This window comes from Culicoides brevitarsis, chromosome 2 (genome assembly GCF_036172545.1).
Source record: "Culicoides brevitarsis isolate CSIRO-B50_1 chromosome 2, AGI_CSIRO_Cbre_v1, whole genome shotgun sequence".
Lineage (NCBI taxonomy): Eukaryota > Metazoa > Arthropoda > Insecta > Diptera > Ceratopogonidae > Culicoides > Culicoides brevitarsis.
This window is the reverse complement of record NC_087086.1, coordinates 15643532-15663657: the sequence shown is the minus strand read 5'-3', so window position 1 is coordinate 15663657 and position 20126 is coordinate 15643532. Positions and strand designations below refer to the sequence as shown.

At 28.3% G+C, this 20126-nt stretch overlaps 1 protein-coding gene across 1 annotated transcript; it reads right to left on the bottom strand.

The window, feature by feature from the left end:
- Positions 1-158: 158 nt before the first annotated feature.
- Positions 159-19476, bottom strand: LOC134828575 (solute carrier organic anion transporter family member 4A1). Its single transcript, XM_063841552.1, has 4 exons — positions 19272-19476; positions 8065-8535; positions 6890-6992; positions 159-1500 (listed from the first exon to the last, which is right to left on the bottom strand). Exons 1-4 carry the CDS (start codon positions 19474-19476, stop codon positions 159-161), a joined length of 2121 nt encoding a protein of 706 aa, XP_063697622.1.
- Positions 19477-20126: the final 650 nt, after the last annotated feature.

Here is a 20126-nt window from a genome sequence, read left to right as displayed (position 1 = left end):
TTTAGACTGAAATAATTTATTTTTTTCCGTATTAATTTCTTTAAATTGATCAGTTAGGATAAATTTAATCGAAAACATTTTTAATTTTTTCTTTCAGCCTAAACAATTACGTTACTATTGCTAAAAACACATTTAGACCTTAAAATGCTAGATTCAATTTAAAACCGTTCCTTCTCCGTGTTGTTGGAATGTCCATTCATTTTGACTTGCGCCACTTCCTTCACGTCTCCGTTCGTGTCTTCGTCATTTTTCGGCGGAATATAGAAATAAGCTGCTGCCATGAAGAACACGATTGAACAAATTTTTCCCGCTAATCCGAGTCCCAACATGTACTTGCTCATCATGTGGTTGTCATACACCAAACAAGCTCCGTGTCCCGTGTCGCAAGAACTTTGCCACAAAATGCACGACTCGTCAATCATTCGTCCAAACACCATCGGCGCTGGAATAGTTCCCAACAAGCGTACCTTAATCCACTGAATTCCCAACGCAAATGATCGTTGGTCGTCGTGAACGCATCTCAAAGTTGCCGAAAGGGCGGGCATCGTTGCCAGGAACGTGAAAAACATCACGCAGAAACACATGACCGAAAAAAGCCACAAATGGGGACATTTTGACTCGCAACTCGTGTTGATGGCATCGTAACCGGCTGCTTTGTCATTGAACATGGCATTCGCATTTGAGCCGTTGTGTTTTTGGATGCAAGAGCAATCTTGATAGACTTTCAGTGTTTCCAAATTTATCTCTTTTGAACATCCCGCGTGACATGGTGAGTAGTACATGACACCATCCGCCCCGCAAATTGGCTCGTACTTCTCTTTGCTGCACCCACAACCGTGATTACACTGATTTTCGAGCCGGGCATTCTGAACATTTTCCAAAAATTTCTCATGCGTCAAGATTGCTTCCTCATTCGACGCCAAACCTTGCGAAAACGGGAAATAAGACGACGTTACGCCAGCAAATGTCAAATTCGGGCATGACAGGAAGAAGCAAACGGTGAACGCAGCAGCAAATATTGTCGCAATTAAACAAAATTTGATGATTCCCGCGCAGGACAAATTCAATTTCTTCACCAAGTAACCGCCGAGGAACGTTCCGCCACCTCCTGCGGGCACCGTGATCAATCCCATGAGCAAAGCAGACCAAACAGCAGTCGCGCTAAACTGATTTTCGATGAGTTTCGGCAGAAATACGGCAAAACCGGAGATGACAAGACCCTCAGAAGCGCCTGCGAGGTTCAAAAAGAAGAACGCTGGGTTCTTCAAGAGTGCTAAAAGGGCCTTTGGGATTTCTCGGAGTTTGGTAAATTGTTTCTTTTCGTCTTTTTTCAAGTTGTGCGCTTCTGAGACACGTTCCTTTTGAATTTTTTCGTAGTCTGGCAAGGCAGGAGGGAATCCAAGAATTGGGATGGCAAGCAAGAAGCAGAAGAGAGCCATTATTACGAATCCGCACCACCAAGCGCCAACCCATACTTTGCTGTAGGGAGTCAATCCGAGCCTAAAAAAAGGAAAAAAAATATAAATTACTTCAATTAATCCAAACCAAGCATATAAAATTAACTTAATTTTAGAAAAGTTGATTTAAAAAATTAAGTCAAGTTAAGTCAAACACAAAAACTTAAGTTGAAATTTTTGAATTTGAAAAAAAAAATTTTTTTGGTCGAAAACTCGAAACTTAATTGACTTTTGTCTTATTCCTAAACTTAAATTTAAGGTAAAAGCCTCTTAAGTCAAAAAAAATATTAATTTCATTCAAACTTAACCTTAAAGTCTGATGAGTTTTTTTTTTTATTTTTCTTAATTTCTGACCTTAATCCTTAAGTTCCAGCTTAAGAAAAACAATATTTTTTTGACTTAAGCGTAATTCAATTAAATTTTAAGGTTTCGACAATTTTTAGGTTAAAATTTAAAAAAGCTTATTACTTAATTGCATGTGATTTAAACTTTGACTTAAGAAATTAAAATATTTTGACTTAAGAAACTTTTGACTTAAGTTATTTTTTAATTTTTTACCCAATTTTCGAAAAAATACATTTTTTTTTGCAAACTTTAAAAAAATTTTTTTTTTTTTTTGCATATTAAGTCAGTTAAGTTATTAAGTTAAGTTAAATAAATAACTTAAAAGCTTAAGTCATAAGTCAAAAAAATTATTTTTTATTTTTTTTTTGCAAATTAAGTTTTTGTGTTTGACCTAATGTGACTTAATTTAAGTAAAAAAAAGTCCCATTTTATTCAATTCAACATTTTTTCTTCGAAACCCGGTAAAAAAAAGTTTGTTAGTTAAATTAGATCTTTATCAAAACAAAATTTTCCGCTCCACACACACAACAAATTTGTTTACATAACACAGATTAATGATTGCCATAGTAGCGATTCTCGTAAACAAATTTTCATCTAACAAAAAAAATTAAATTTCCTTGGTTACAGATCATCATAGAAGCAAAATAATCTTTCAAGCCGCGTGTTTCCTAGTTGACGACACGACACGATGATGATGATGATGCGTCTCCGGTCTCGACAAAAAAAATCACCTTTGTCACACATTTTTTTCCGCACTCATCGACAACGGATCTTATTATAATACAATTTTAACAAGAAAAATATTAGCTTAGGGATGAAATGGATGACAATGCTGATGACGCGTGCGACAACGAGAAGATATTAAATGGATGTTTGCGTTTCAAGGGTGTAAAGCGAGGTAAAAGTGGCCTCTGTTTGTGTTTTTCAGAAGGAGTCGCAGTAAATGGCAAGTAAATAGCTGGAGGGATGAATTAATAAAATGCAATTTACACTTCATATCATGTCAAACGTCGAAGGAGGGAGCGTAAATAGCAAAGGTGAATTATTATTATGCGAAAAATGACGAGATGTGAGGAAGGAAAATATTTTTCAAGTGTATTTTCCATGGTTTCCGCATCAAAAGAACGACGTGTGGCGATGTTTTGACAAGCTAATTACTTGTTTTTGTGGCATTTTCTACTTATTTTTTTTTTTAATTTTAAATATTTTTGATGGTTCAAAACTTTAAAAGGTGATTTTATTATTTTTTTATACATAGAAATTCGATACTTTAATGGAGATTTTAAATTTTTTACAGATTTTTAATAAAAAGGGACAAATAAATATTGACAAAGTGATTAAGTGGTTGCATTTCAATACAAAAATAACAAAAACGAGTCGATTACATAAACAGAAAAGGTAAGAACTGAAATCTGAAGTGTGCTCTTATATTTATTTATGATTTAAAAAATAATTTTTCAAGTATTTCTTTTAGATTTTTGTATGGATTCAAGTTATCTGAACAAAAAAGAAGGTTTCTCAAGTTGCATTAATAGAAGTCACGTGTTACTGCACAGGAAAATTTCATAATTTGTTGTTATGTAACAAAAAGTGTCTAGAAATATTTTTTCAGAGATGTTGAATTGTCGGTCAAATGTCTTTTTTGGTCCAAAAAAATTGATAAAAATTAAAAATTTTGGTAAAAATTTAGCAAACTTTTTAAAATTTTATTTTAAAAAATTTAAAATTAATTATTTTTCGATATTTTTAGAAGTTTTTAAGCAACATCCCTGCCTCAACGTCTTCCAGAAACAATTTACCGAAGGTGCAAAAAGACAAAATTCAATAAACTCCTAACACAAAAAAAATTTAAACAACAAGAATCAACAAGTGCTATCATCACGACACAAAAATATTGTTTGCCTTTTCCAAGTTAACATCCATAAATGTTTCCCTTCAGGGATTCAACCCTTTCTCGTTTGTTGTCATTCCATTGTGCCTTCTATCTGTCGAAGGTAGTAATGAAATTTATAAATATAATCATGCTAAAGGGTGGCAAAGGGTAACTTTTGATGAGCCAAGTAATATTTTCGCCATTTAATTTTGTTCCACATGTGATATCAATGTTATAAATAATGATTAACATGAGAAGCCAGAGGGAAATAACACACAAAATATGGAAAAGAATCACTACAGGTGTTCCAAATATTTTCTTAAAAAGCACCTCTGAGGTTGGATTGCGGCACGATGCAATAAATGAAGGAATAAATTTGGGAATTAATGAGAAAAATTGTAATGAAAGGAAAAATATCGTCATTAGAGCAGTAAATATCATGCAAAAATCGCAAATTATCATTTAAAAATAATTGTTTAAAATTGTCTTAAGGATTTACTAAAGTTTGTAGATTTTTCAAAATAATTTTTAAAAATTGTTAAAAACTCGTATAATAATTTTTCTTCATTTTTAATAAAGGTATTTTTTGTTTAAATTTATTTTAATATCAAAAATTAATAAAATAAAATAAAAATAAACAAAAAATTATAAAAAAAATTAAATATTAAAAAATTACAGGTACTTTTTAATTTTTTTAGTAACAATATTAAAAAAAAAATAATTTATTTAACTTAAAAATAATTTAAAATAATTTTAAAAATAGTAAATAATTTTGAATTTCATAGATTTTAATAAATAACTTCAAATTAATTTTATTTAATATTTTAATTCATTTATGTTTATTAAATTAAATTAATAAAATTATTATTTAATTATAAATTAATTTAAAAAATTAAATAAAATTTAATTAATTTAAAATTATTTATTAAAAATCTATTAAATTCAGAATTATTAATAAAAATTTTTTTAATGCTAATTTTAAATATAATTCTTTAAAATTTCAAAAATTTAAAGAAAATATTTTTAAAAAATTCATTCGTTTGATAAAAAATCTCTTAAAAAAGTATTTATAAAAAATAAATTCACTTTGTTCATCAATAAAAAAAAAACTTCAATAATGTAACAATAATATCAACAAATTGACACCAACCACACACAAATAAAAGGGAACCACGTGCTCATTTAACATTTTCCTGTCTTCTTTCAATTTTTTTCTGTCTGTCCCCCACAATAACAACAAAAAATGTAATTTATGTCCATTTATCCCAATAATAACAATATACAACACAAAACACGAAAGAACACAAATCATAAAAAAAAATTGAAAGAAGACACCTTTCGGAATTTCTGAAACTTACTTCTAGAGAACTAGATAGGACGAAGAATAAATTAGATAATAAAGATAAAACACTAAAACAACATGGGAAACATTATTGGGAGTTATTGAAATTTATGATTGTTTAAACGGGCGACAATTACATGACATTTTACACTCTCTTCGTTCTTTTTTTGTTTCATTGTGGTCTTTTATGACTTATTTTTACGACTTACTGAGAAGAATTTGTAGAGTTCAACGCATCTAAAATGTTACATAGTCAATAAATGGCAAAAAGCAACAACCTGTTGATGGCAGATTCAGTTAAACATTCATCGATAAACCAATTTCTGCATGTCTAACGGAAATTTGTGACGAAAAATCGCCTCAGGCGTGAAAATTTATTTCCTATTTGTCAGAAATTTATTAAATTTTGGTTTTATTGAGACTTGTTACGAAGTCAAGTGGAACATTGAACCTAAAAATAGCTTTCAAGACTGTTCTGAGGTTTCTCTCGAAGTTCATTGGATGCAAAATTTTGTCTTTTCTTACCCTCTTTTCGACTTTTCACGCTGCTTCGGGCACAAAAGTGTGATAAATGTGGTGTTAAAGTCGAGCAAACTACAAACCGTTATGATAAAATGCACCTTTGGGACTCGTGGCGCTGTTTTAATGAACAATGTAACGCTGAAAATATATTTACTTTTCACCTTTTTACTGCATTCCGGAGCAACAACATCATCTTACGAACACACGATGAATTTTAAAAAGAAAGTAAATTCTTGCATGAAAAACGGCAAGATTTATTGCTTCAGTGAAAGATCTGCATAAATAATTTCGGTTTCTCTTTTGCGGGAAATTTTCTTGACAAATGAACAGAAAATCCACTCAAAACAAAAAAGGGGAAAGAAAATGCCGAAAGCGACACAGATGCAGGTTATGACTTTAATTGAACCAGTACCAGATGCATTCGTTCACATTTTTCTTTTTATTATTAGGTCAGCAAGTTTATTGTCGGTGTCATCGCATCAAGGAACGCACGTAAGTAGGCAAAAAACGAGCAGAACATCAGCTGTTGCTGATTTTACCGAAAATCGTTGGGCAATGATGGCAATGATGACACATCACAAAAACTTGAAGTGCAATTGGAGCGAACAACATGTTGATTTGATTATTATTAGTAGTTGTTAGGTCGGTACAAAAGTTGAAAATGTTTTGAATTTCACTCTCGAACTGAATTTTTAGATCTCGAAATGAGTTTTTCAGGCTAAAAAGTTAACTTTTAGACTTCTAAATGAACATTTTAGATCTTGAAATGAATTTTTCAGGCTAAAAAGTTAACTTTTAGATCTCGAAATGAACATTTTGGATCTCGAAATGAATTATTCAGGCTAAAAAGTTAACTTTTAGATCTCGAAATGAACATTTTGGATCTCGAAATGAATTTTTCAGGCTAAAAAGTTAACTTTTAGATCTGGAAATGAATTATTCAGGCTAAAAAGTTAACTTTTAGATCTCGAAATGAACATTTTAGATCTCGAAATGAATTATTCAGGCTAAAAAGTTAACTTTTAGATCTCGAAATGAATTTTTCAGGCTAAAAAGTTAACTTTTAGATCTCGAAATGAACATTTTAGATCTCGAAATGAATTATTCAGGCTAAAAAGTTAACTTTTAGATCTCGAAATGAACATTTTGGATCTCGAAATGAATTATTCAGGCTAAAAAGTTAACTTTTAGATCTCTAAATGAACATTAAAGCTGCTGAAATTAACTTGTTTGCATTTTAAATCAACATAATTTTAATAATTAACTTTAATTTTGACTTTTTACAGGTCCATGAAATCCAAAACATTTTCAATTTTCGTACAACCTTCAAAAGAGAAATGAAATACTTACTCTGTGGCATCAACTGAAAACATGTCCGTGTAGAAAAGCAGCAATTGCCCACCGAGCACGTAGCCAACAGCTGGTCCAATGACCGCCATTGTGTAATAAATTCCTGTTGAAAAGTGACATTTATTAGATTTTTCCAAACATTTCGGAAATCCTTGGGACTCAAAACTCGGAACTGAAGGATTTTTGCATAAAATATTTATCTTTTACACAAGAAATTGGTTTGCGGCTGTGATTTATAGACAATTTTAAAAATAATATATTTTGTGCCGATCTCAGCTTTAAAACACTCACGTTCGAGAATACGGTATATTTTTGTGTCACAGGTGGTTTTTAACTCACACACAAAAAGCAATTTATATCATTATTTGTCGTTGTTCGTCGTCGTTTTTTTGGTTTGCATCGTCCCGGAGACGAAGTGGGTAGATGAAAAACGCATTTATTTCCATTTTCACAGAACATCGAATTTATTGACATTAAATTCTGCTGCGAGGGAGTTTCTTTTGATTTTTTCTTGTCGCTCCGAAGACGGCAACGGATCGGTTTTCAATAAAAATGTTGCAAGCCGCGAGATATTTGCTTACAAGTGCAAGTAAATTGCTTTCAAGTATCTTTCGAGGGTTCAGAAGTCGTCAATAAATGCACTTTACTCACTCAAGCAGTCGTTTAGTCAAGCATAGAAGAAAACATATGTTAGTAAATACTCGGAGAAAACGCATTAAATCCCCTTTTTTGTTGAAAAATTCTCGATTATCATCATTGGTTTCTGATTTCTCTGTCGATTTCTTGCGTCGGCAGAAAAAGTAATGATCCAGAAAAATGTAAATATTTATTCCGAAACATGAGACGATGAATTTGCAAACGAAAAAAAAAATCTAATAACGTAAAAAGGATTTTTTTTTTGTTGCAGTTTTGCGATTTTTTGTTGAATCACATGTCGATGTAATTAAAAATATATTTAGATACCGTAGATTTACCTCTGAGACTCATTGAAGTTCATTTGTTTACCGAAATTCATCAAAAGAATTTTTACTCGGACCCCATTTAGCAAGTTTATGGTCCCCGGGGAGCGATAAATAAACAAGTTGGCAACAAAAGACGCAAATTTCCATCGTTTTCTCTTGATAATTGTTCCGAGTGTCCCTCTAACGAAGTATTTCTTCCGAAAAAACACTCACCTAAGTACACAGACGACATTTTTTTCGACACATTTTCGTCGATATACGTGACTCCGAGTGTATAAAGTGGCGAAGCTCCTGCGCCATGCAACAATTGCGCGACAAAAAAGAACCAAACGTTCCACGAAAGGTTCTCACTGCCTCCATTAGCTGCCGATCCACACGTATCTGTTCCATTTCCGACGCCAGCGACGCAAACATTGCTTTCGGCACTCGTAGCACGATATTGTCCGACCAGAAAATGAGGAAGAGCGAACACCGCTGAGCCAATTCCCATCACAATGACACCAATTCCGAGCCATTTGGGCTTCGAGGCACCCAAACGCCCCCCGAAATACGTCACAGGAACTAAACAGATGAAGGAAGCGATGTCATATCCACTTGCCACGAGGCCCGTAGCTGTTGAACGGAGTCCAAAACGACGCTCAATTGTCGTGATGACGACGTTAATGAAGCCGTTGATGACGAGACCTAAGAAAAAAAGAAGAAATAAAAGAAAAGTTAGTCACTCGTGTCACTTTAAACGACAAACAAATCAATTACATTGCAATTTATGATGCTCAACATGCAACATGCATGAGAAAAAGTTGATTTATTTTCATAAAAACTGACGTTTCGGACAAATTTGGACAAGTTAATGATGGAATTGTTTCGTTATCAGTCCAAATGATCTCGAATAATGAATTGACAATGGGAGCAAAATGATGATGAGTGATGACAAGATAATTTCATGGTACATTATCTAAACATTTCTCGGTCGGTCTCGAATTTCTTTGCGTTAAATGATGAAAATTACGTCACAAAATCAGTTTCTTGCATCAAATTTCCCCTTTCTTCGACCTTTTAAGACAAACAATCATCAAATTTCACATCATCATCATCATCATTTGAGATAATAGAATAACGCACTTACATAAGAACATTCAACCCAAAAATGTAAGTCGAGAGGACCCTTTTCCTTCTCTCAATTTGTATTACACGAGAATTAAGAAGCATTAGTAGAGTTAAAATATGTGCCAGTCATGGTGTGAAATGAAAGTGCTTTAATGTTTGTTTTATGCGGAGATCATGTCAGAGATTACGGCAACTTGTCGTTACCACAAAAAATTAAATCTTAAGGAGCAAAGTGGATTTTTTCATTCAGGCAAGTAAAATTTTTTAAAAATATTTGAGAATTTAATCCTCTTAATTAATTTTTAAATTAAAAGGATTCGTTTTTATAATTTTTTAATGAAAAATCTACAAAAATTGACTAAAAATTTATAAAAAAAAAATTTAAAAAAAAATTTTTAGCTGTTTTTGTCTAAATTTGACATAGAAAAAAAAATAAAAATTTTTCAAAGTTTAAAATTCTTCATATTTAAAAAAAAAAATAAAAAGCATCGCAAATTGTCCAAAAATTGTTTTTTTTAATGGAAATTTTTTAAAAAATTTTAATTCATTTATTTTTTAATTAAAAATGTTTTATTTTAATTGTTTATTGTATATAAAAAAAAAGTTAATTTAGATAAAAATTTAAATCATAAATTTAGAAAAAATAATTAATTAAAAATTAGAATAAAAAAATAATTAATTTTATTATTAACATTGATAATAAAAAATTAAATTAAATATCAATTCAGAAAAAAAATTATAAAAAATAAAGAAAATTTTAAACTTTAACCAATTAAACTTTTTAAGTAAATTTTTGTATGTTTTTTAAAAATATTTTTATTTTTATAATTTTTTTAGATTTTTAAAAAATTTCTTAGAAGGATGTAATGTGAAATATTTTTGAATATTGAACTTGCCTTATGGCTTACATATAAAAAAAAATCCATAATTCTGGAGATATGGGCCGAAAATCAATATGTTGACATATGTCAAGAGTTGTTCTTCCATAAAAATATCAGACAAACACGAATTTTAACAAGATAAGCATCCCAATAAATTTCAATTGTAATATAATCAACTTGATAATAATTCTCATAAAATATTTTTAAATTCTCTGATTCACTCGAAAAAAAAAATAAAAAATAATAAAATATTTTAAAATTACTCCACAAAAGAAAGGACGGAAATAAAAATTTATGAAGTAAAAAAAAACCTACGAATTGACATCTCTTTCTCTTTTTGATAAGGGCTTTGACTTCACATGCTGGTACTACTACTTCGTAGGTGCACTTTGTCGGTCTTTGTCAATTTTACGAGTGTCTCAATCTAATAAAGTTGTCACACTTCAAAATAAACTTTCTTTCGAGTGTTATCAATTAAATTACATCAGAACTTGCCAGAAGTTTAATGAAATGACTGCATAACGAATTGTAATGACAAATATCAAAATAAAATATTCCAGCAGAAAAATAATACGGCATAATATTCATATCAATTTCGCAAAACAAAGGCAAAGATGACATAAGAGACACACAAGAATGGGCAATGTCGTATGAAAATGTAATGTTGCATATTATTAAATTACTCAATCAGTGTTTCTGTGTCGTAGAAATGTGGCTAAAATGTTACTGTGGTAAAGTTTATTGTATCAGTGAATTGGACGATCCTCCCGGGAAATGTAACGAGTCATAAATTTTTTTCGTTGTTTTTATAGAAAAAAAAATGAAATAAAAAATATGATTTTTTTTTATTATTATTTAAAAAAAATCCCAAAATAAATTTATTTAAATATTTTTTCAAATTTAACATTTTTGAGTAATGAAAAAATATTTAAATTTATGGTTTATTTAAAAAATAATAAAATAAATTAAAATAAATTTAATAAAAAATTAATTTTTTTCATTAATTAAAATTGTTAAATTTAAAAAAAAAATTGATAAATATTAAATACAAAAATACGAAATAATTAAATTTTAAATTGGATAAAATATTTAAACTTAAAAAAAAATCTGATATTTCAATCAAACTATTTTATTTTTTTCAAACATATTTTTAACATTTTAATTTTTTCAGACAAAAAATGTTTTTTCATCCGTCAAATCACGATTAATAAAGAAAATTTACACTTTGAGTATAAAAATGTTTATCAAAATTGTCATAAAAACATAACAAATTAATTTAAATATTTTATTTTTTTAATCAAAATCAACACAAAAAAAATAAATAATTCGTAAAAAACTTATTGATTTTTTTTTAAATTTTAATTTAAAAATAAATTTATTTAAACTAAAATATTTTAAAACCTCTTAGAATAATATTTTATTAAAAAAATTCTTGAAGTAAAATAAAAATAAATATCAGTCAAAATTTTATTTTAATTTTGCAAAATTTTAATAAAACATTAATTTTGCCCCTGGTTCAATAAAAATATTGTGTTCAAAAATTTCAAATTTTGTAAAAAAAAAATAAAATCTTAAAGCAATTGTCCAAGAGGGTCCCCATATTAGCTACTCCCTCCAAATAACAATACACACACAATTTATCTTCTCATAACTTTATCTTTCTCTCGTCGTCCATATATTCATATATGGTCCATGATTAATATAATATTTGCAATTTGCAGAGTTAAAGACACAGAAAATATGCTTTTATATTCCTCTAGATCATTTGTTTGTGTTGTTTTTGTGTTTATCTGTCGGTTGGTCGCTTCATCGTCGAGGAGAAACAGCAGCAATCATCAAATTAAATCAAAGCAAAAATGACAAGACGCACAAGTCATGAAAAATGTGGCAGTAATTTATTAACAGGCAATCGGTTTTATGGGTTCGTTCATATTTTTATTGATTTTTAAGCCTTTTTCAAGAATTCTTGAGTGATTGAAAGCAGACGTTGTAAAATCCCGATAAGAAATCGTCTTTTGTTGCCTCCAGATATTTTGCATGCAGAAATTAATCCTTATTCAATTATAAAATTTCGGTTCAAGTGTTCTTGGTTTGTTTTGATTTCACTTCGGTATCAATTCCGAAAAATATTTAATTAAGTTCAACCGAAGAATTGCACGAAAACAATGAAAAGACACAACTTTTGCTCGACTTTATCGTCACCTCGGTAAATGTAACGTAATGTCACGAGAATACGTGCTTTGTCGCCATTGCATCTCGGCTTATCATCATTCAAAGTTCATTCGTTTCGGTTTTCTTTCTCTCCCTTCGCCAATTTTCTTGCATTGCATCACAAGAACCAATTTTTCCACTCAAATAGCCACTCAATTATTCGCAAAAAGACACTTGAAAGTTCATGTCCTTTGAAAAAAAAATTTTTTTTCGGCACGAAAACAATTTCTCGTCGCAATTTGACCTTAAGACGCACGAAAGAAAGGTGAAAAAAAAATTCCAAAAAATAGACAAACATCAAGCGAATGCGTAATTCACTCATTTTTTCACCGTAGCTGGATCAAGAAGACATCCGAAAAAAAAACATCAATTAAAATTAGCATATTTATTTGACATTAAAGACATTTTTGACTCAGAAAAATATCAATCGAACATTTTTGCCGAAATCAGTCGCGATTTGTATCTGCTGGAGTTTAGTCCGTTTTACGGTTTATCGGAATATCAAAAATAGAACATATCAAGAAAGTGATAATGATCCAATAAAATTTTGTCTTTTGCATAAAAAAGCGTTACAAATATTTTTTTTCGGACAAAAATAGCAAAAAAATAATTTTTAGTGAAAAAAAAATTAAATTTAGTAAAAAATTAAACAAAAAAAGAAGCAGAATGGGAAATTACATGAAAATTATTGCTTTCATTACAATTTCTTTATACGTGGCTCAAGCATCAGGTGTGTGATGGTCTATTATAATATGCTTTAGAGCTAATAATCTAATGGAAAGTGTCTCGGTGTGAGATAAAAATGTGTTTAAAAAGTGCAAATGTTAAATTTTAAGCAAAGTAGTAAATCATGGAAAGTGTGAAAATTGCAAAATTTTAAAAAATTAGCGCAGAAGTGCACAAAAAATAAGAATTTTTCCGAAAGTTTAGTCAAATTGTTTAATTTAAAAAAAAAATTAATATATTTGAGAGAGAAAAAAATTGAGAAAAATATTTTTACGATTCCTTATAAATTTTTGTGATTTTTCAAAATATTTTTTTTTTTTAAGTTGACAGTCGATTCTCAAATTTTCTCTTTTTTTTGCGTCATAAGATGTGAAACGAAAGCGACGCTTTGTACAAAAAAAAATTATGCCTTGAGACAGAAAAATCCAATAAAATCTTTAAAATTTCCCGTTTCAAAGTTTTTCTGCACTTAGACAATTATTTCAAAAATTAAAAAATAAATAATTAATAAAAAAATATTATTTTAAAAAAATTCAATAAAAAAAACTACCTAATGAGTAATAAAAAATAAAAAAACAAAAAATTTCCATATTTGACTGACCTACAATTTTTTTCATAAATTTTCGAGTAATTTCTGATATAATATAAAAATGTTGTTAAAAATATAAAAAAAAATAATAAAATTTACAAAAAATCATTTTTGATAGACTTCTCAAATTCTTGGATAATTTTTCTTAATTTTTAACGAATATTATTTAATTAAAAATATTAAAATTATTTTATAATTTAATTAAAATTAATTTTTTAAATTTAAAAATATTTTTTTTAAATTTAGTTTAATTTTAATTTATAATAAACTATTTTATAAATAATTTTTATTATAAAATTATTTTTTTTTATCATTTATCAAATTAAATCTCAGAAAAAAATTATAGAGAGAGAGTTCTTGTTGAATTTTTTATCAATAATTTATAAATATGCAAATTTATGAATTTTTATCACCTCTAAACAAGTTTTGATCCAATCTATCACAAAACCATAGACCACCCCTCATGATCGTGTTTATTTTTCAAAATTTTATTAATTTATATTGTTAAACAAATTAACAAAAACGCGTTAAAACCATGTTAAAATCTAAACTATTTTACGACTTTTTAATTAATTGTCCTCTTCCTCATCACACTTTGATTTATAACTCAGCTTAGGTGACAACATTATGTCTTAATATTGACTTTTCACGTAATTTAATGGCACATTTATGATGATCCTCTCGAACTATTCGCAAAAATTCCCAATAATCTGCTCATTTTTCACTCTTATCTAAATAAATTTCTCTCAATGTCTCATTCGACGCAAATCAGAAGCAGATCAGAAGCAAAATTTTGACGAAACACGAGCTAACAAGCGAATAAAAGAAAACGATAAAAAAATATCGGTCATGACAAGATTTCTGTCTGATTAGTATTTAAATGGGTTTATCACCCTTTTGATGTGTTTGACGAATATTTGCATGAATTTTGAATAAATTTTGTGTTTTTGAGACAAAAGAACGAACATTTTAAATTTTCACCTGTAAAAATATTATTTTTTAACTTTTTTTTATATTTTTTCAGGTTCAAAGGGATATTCAACACTTGCCGATTCTCCGGTTTATTGGGTATATCCGTCTCCATCGTCGAAAGTAGCACGAGTGTATCTGGAAACGCAAAATGAGCCAATTTATTCAGACGATTTGAGGATTTTTACTAATGAAGTTGTCAAAGGAAGAGCTCGAGGACCCGAAAATGGGCAAAAAGGACCCGAAAATGGTCAAAAAGGACCCGGAAGTGGTCAAAAAGGACCCGGAAATGGGCAAAAAGGACCCGAAAATGGACCAAGAAGACCCGGAAATGGCCCAAAACGTGGTCGCCCGCAAGTTTCTAACTCCATAATACCCGGCGCTGGTTACACCAACTACGGCTTAGACACGAAACGTGCTTGTGCGAATGCATATTTCACGAAAAATTTGATATATTCGATGATTACGACGCTGGAGTACCAAAAACAGATGGCAATGATGCTCCAAACGATGATCGAAGGAGGTCAAATTCCTACCGGAGGTACTTCAAGTGGCTCAGGAGGATCTTCAGGCATGGAACAAACAACAACAACGACTTCTACGACTACAACAACGACGACGACAACAACTACAACGACTACTGAGCCAACGACAACCACTGAACCGGCTTCAACAATCAGTCCCGAGACCGTACAAGAACTCATAAATCTCTTAACCGACATTTTACAAATTCTCCCGGATCTTTTGGCGCAATTTGCGGCCTTGGAAGAACACGTTTACGGCACAGATCCTGCTGCGGACGAGATTATTCACTCGGAACATCACACGTATGAAGTCACCGATGAGAAACAAGAAGCAATCGATCGTTTGAGTATCTTGGAAAGGACATTACGGGACACCGATTTGCAAAATTACACACAACAATTGGCGCAATCGACTGATTTGGTCGTTAGAATTATCGAGCAAACAATGCAGGACATTGCGGTCTTGGCACCAACAGATGTTCGGGTGAAGTTCCTCATGAGAGAATTCGAAAGTGTCAGATATCGGTGGAAGAAGTTCTGAAAAAAAAAATAATTTTTAGAGAAAAAAAAATGTATACGTTTCCCCCTTTTTTGTGCCTTAGAAGAAGAATGTTTATTTAATTTGGACTATTGTTGTCGTCTAATTTATATATTTATCTATTTATTTACGGTTATCTTTAAAAATAAATAAAAATATGAGAAAAAATGTTTTCTTAGTTAATTGTGTTGTGACAAACCGTTTTCTCTCCCCCTGCGACGAAAAATCGATCAAAACAAGACAATTGAGCACCAAATATATTCATAAAGTCTGGCAAAGTATCACATTATCCCCATATCAATAAATAAATGAAAAGAAAATTACTCCATTATTTTATTGACACAAACATTCTAATTTAATATTTTGTCTTTTCTTTGGTTCAAGCGCTGTGATTAACTTGTCTCTTACACAATGTTCGGTATTTTTTCAAGAGGCGGGTTTTTCTCGCTATGGTGCATTTTTTTTTGCAAAAGAAGAACGATAAGATACACTTTTTCAATGCATTCAAGAGGAGAGAATTCAATTGACGTGCCCCAAACCTCCGATTTGTGTCTAAACGTTGTCAAATATCAATTGATACAAATGTTTTTCCCACATTTACACGAAAAATATTTTTCTGACACATAATGAGGAGATGAAAAAAAATATGAGGGTTGTTCTTTTTTCTATTTGTTATTTTTGAAGAATTTTAAAGTGGTTTTAAAAAACGATTTGAGGGTTTTTTTCGGATCTGTCTGTTATTTATATTTTTTTTATATTTAAAATTTTTTTTAATAATTTTTTTTAAAATGAAAAAAAAAATTAAAAAAATTTTTTTTAATGAAAAAGTTTTAAAATATTTAAAAAAAAAGCAATATTTTTTAATATTTTAAATGTTAAAATTTATTTTTATTTTTATTTTAATATTTTTTTTAATTCTAATATTTTTAATAATATTTTTTTTAATTTTAAAAGTTGCAACAACAAGAAATGATAACTAAATAAATTTTTGTAAAGTTAAAATAAATTTATATTAAATATTATTTTATTTAAATATTTTAAAGAGACTAATTAAAAAAATTTTAAAATAAAAGATTTAAGAAAAAAAAATCCTTTTTAATTTTTAAAAATTAATTTGTAAATGATTTAATTTTTCAAATTTTGTTATATTTTTTTAAATAATAATAATAGCATATTTTAAATTAAATAAAAATTAAATAAATATTTTTTTTTTTAATTTAATGATTTTTCAAATTTTTTAAAAAATAAATAAAAATTAGTTAATTTATATTTCGTAAAAAATTATAAATATTTTAATAATTTTTTAATATTATTATTTTAAATTTTAAAAAATTAATTATTTTTTTATTTAAATAAATTAAATTAAAATTTAAAAAATTTTTTTTAATTTTTAATAATTAATTTATTTTAAATAAATAATTTTTTTTTATTATTTTAAAGAAAAAAAAAAATACAAAATTATTAAAAATTAAAAAAAAATGCGCTCATATCCTTTAATTCAACAAACAGCAAAGTCTATGAAAATTTTATATCATTTTCCATTGAAAGCGATTGTTATGAAATATCTGACAGTATTTTTATTATTATTTACTTGTTAAAAATGTTTGTACAAAGGGGATTCTTGCTCCATATTTTTCTCATAAACACATCTGATAAATCTCAAGAAACCTCACATATTATTTGAATACAATAACAATTACAAAAATTTTCACAAATATTATTAAAAAAAATTGTTGAATAATAGAAAATCCATTTCCGGTCGTGCGTCGTCAAGAAACGTCAAACAAAAAAAAACAGTTCAACAACCGTGAAACCTGATTTTTCTCGGGTTCCCTGTTTTTCCGCTCAAATTTTCCATTATTTATACTTTGTATAAATTGTATGAAACTCTAATTATCCCCACAAAAATGCAAAGTCACTCCTATAATTTCCACTCGCAAAGCCTTATCTAAATATAAATTGAATTTATTTCGGCTGCAAATTCTCTCGTCGGAACATTTTTCGTTATATTTTTCCCATATAGACCTAATTTACTAAACTGCCAATACCAGACAACTAATCTCCACATTCTATCGGAACACACTGCATACATTGTATAAATAATTGTTGGAAAACATTCCTTATCAGAATCTCCCAAACAAATTATCTTTTAAAAAGTAGCCAACATCTATTTCCTTCCTTGTCCTCTCGTTTTTTTTAATAAAAAAATAAATAAGTAAAATATTGTACTTGAGTCACGTGCGAAAAATTCAACTTTTTTTTTGTTAAAATATTTTAAGAGTTGTTTACACATCAAGAAAAAAAATTGTTATAAATTTTACAAAACTTAAGGACATTTTTATCAACATCAGTTAATCTAACAAATTTCAGTTTTGCTTTATTTTATTTTTTTTATGAATCAAAAACCGACGAGTTACAATTATTTTTATTTTTATCGGGACTCGCCCTGTAAGTCACATTGTTTTTATAAAAAAATAATAATTCTTGAAAAATCATAAATAATATCGCAAGTCGTCTATCTTTCGGAAAGGAAGAGACGAAGAAGAGAAACATACAAGTGGGAGTAGAACCATAAGTCGTGAAGAGAGACAGACAAAATCAGATAAGAAACTGTTTCGACAATCTTTGTGTTTGCCCAATCTTGTTTTGTGGTCGCTATTTGTTAAAAAGAATTTTTTTACAAACAATTTTTTTGATGTTTACAAAAAAGTTGAGACTTGAAGGAGTTTAATTGTCTCAGAAATAATTTTTAAAAGCGATTTTGTTAATTTTTTACAAGAAACTTTTATTTTTTATCTAATTTTTTTCAGTTTCCGTGTTTAAAAATATTATTTGGTCTTTTCAGGTGCGAGAAAAAAAATATAAGGATGAAGATTTAAATGTCCCGAGTGTAATATTTTCAAAATTGGTCCAAATATTAAATAATTTTAATAAATTTAATTTAATTTTAAAAATTATTTAAGCTCAAAATTAATTCTTTTTAATTCAAACCAAGCAAAAAAACTTAATTAACAAATTTATTAGTTATTATCAAAAAATTCTTAATTTTAATTAAATTCTATTAAATAATTTTTTGGATTATTAAATCTTTTTTTTAGTTTTAAATAAAATTTTAATTAATTTTTAAAAAATGAATCTAATTATTTTCTTTGAATTTATTTTTTTATTTTTTTTATAAATAAAATATTTTTTAAATTAATTAATTTTTTTTATTTTTTAAATAAAATTTTAATTAAAAAAAAATTAATTTAATTATTTTTTTTAAAATAATTTTTAAAAATTAATTTTTTTATTTTTTAAATAAAATTATTAATTAATTAAAAAAAATTTAAATTTAAAAAAAAATAATTCAGGTATTAAGTTTTAAAAAAATAATTAAATGTAATTTTTAAAAAAATTAATTGATTATTTTTTTAAATTAATTTTTTTTTTTGAGGCTAATATGAAAAAAAAAATCCATTACTGAATAGATTGTTTACTTTCAAAGGTTTACTTTACGTTCACAAAAAAAAACCGCGGTGTTAAAAAAAACTCTCTAATGCACTTCCGACTAAAACAAGAGGTGCTCATTTAAAAAGTTCAAGTATAAAAAATTACTTCTTTTGTATTTATATTTTCCTTAGCAAAAAGCAACAAGTCGCGTAGGCGTTCTTTCAGCTTAAGTCTCTCTTGCCTCAGGGATATTTTATGCGGTTTCGTTATTGAAGACAAATATCCATGTCAAGTATTAAAGTGATTTTCGTGTTTTCCGTAAATGACGTGAACGTGAAAGATTTCAACAAAAGGCGATTCGTTACGGATTTTAAGGGGAACGAATTCATTCAATTTTTTTGTTTTCATTTTTTTTTTATACAAAAAAAACAAAAATACATTACCTTGTACTGCTCCAGCCCAGCATAACCAGAAAAGCGCCCATTTGGGATTCATGAAGCGTTGCAGCCATTTTGGGCGAAAACTGAACCATCCACATTGGTATTTCGGGATTTCTGGCTTTTTTTCGTTATTTGCGACAATATCGGGAGCATTTTCCGTTGCCGCGTCTTGTTCGACGTCGTTATTTTTTGTTTCAGTCTCAGTCATTTTTTTCCGATTGATTTTTAAATGTTTTATTATTTATTTACTTGTGATATTGCGCCCGCACAAAATTACGTAGAAAGTAATTTTTATCTATTCTATTGTAATTTATCTGAATATTTTAATACACGCGAGATGCTTCTGTTTGTTTTTGTCGTCGTTTCGTTACTTATTATTCTTAATAATATTTATTATGTGCCTTAACACCCACATTTGTAGACTGAATGAAAATATTATTCAATAGATTTTTATTTTTTCGTGAGTCATTCATGCGTTTTATTGTTTTATTCCAGGAATTTTTTAAAAAAGTCCTCTTATCAAATATTTTTTTTTTAATTTCTTGGCAGTGAATGATGAATAATTTTTTCTTTAATTAATTTAAATTGTAAAATTCCAACTAATTTAAATCTTTCGTTGATTGATTTACTGCAAATTAATTGATAAGCTTAGTCATAATTTTTATTTTTCTTAAATACTTTTCATCAAGAGCGAGGAAGTCATAAACTAAGGAATAAATCTCGTCTTTTCTTATCTGAAATCTTTCGTATTATTCTTGTCTTCTTTCTTCATTTATTTTCATTTTTTTGTTTAGAACTCTTTTCTTGTTTTTATTTTCGTATCAAAAGTGCACTCTTATCACTTATCTTTCGTTTAAT

Coding starts and splice junctions, on each gene's coding strand:
- LOC134828575 (XM_063841552.1), bottom strand. CDS start 19,476: ATGACTGAGACTGAAACAAAAAATAACGACGTCGAACAAGACGCGGCA. Junction 8,536..19,271: donor CTGGGCTGGAGCAGTACAAG/GTAATGTATTTT, acceptor TTTTTTTCTTAG/GTCTCGTCATCAACGGCTTC. Junction 1,501..6,889: donor TTTTCAGTTGATGCCACAGA/GTAAGTATTTCA, acceptor TCCTTTTTTTAG/GCTCGGATTGACTCCCTACA.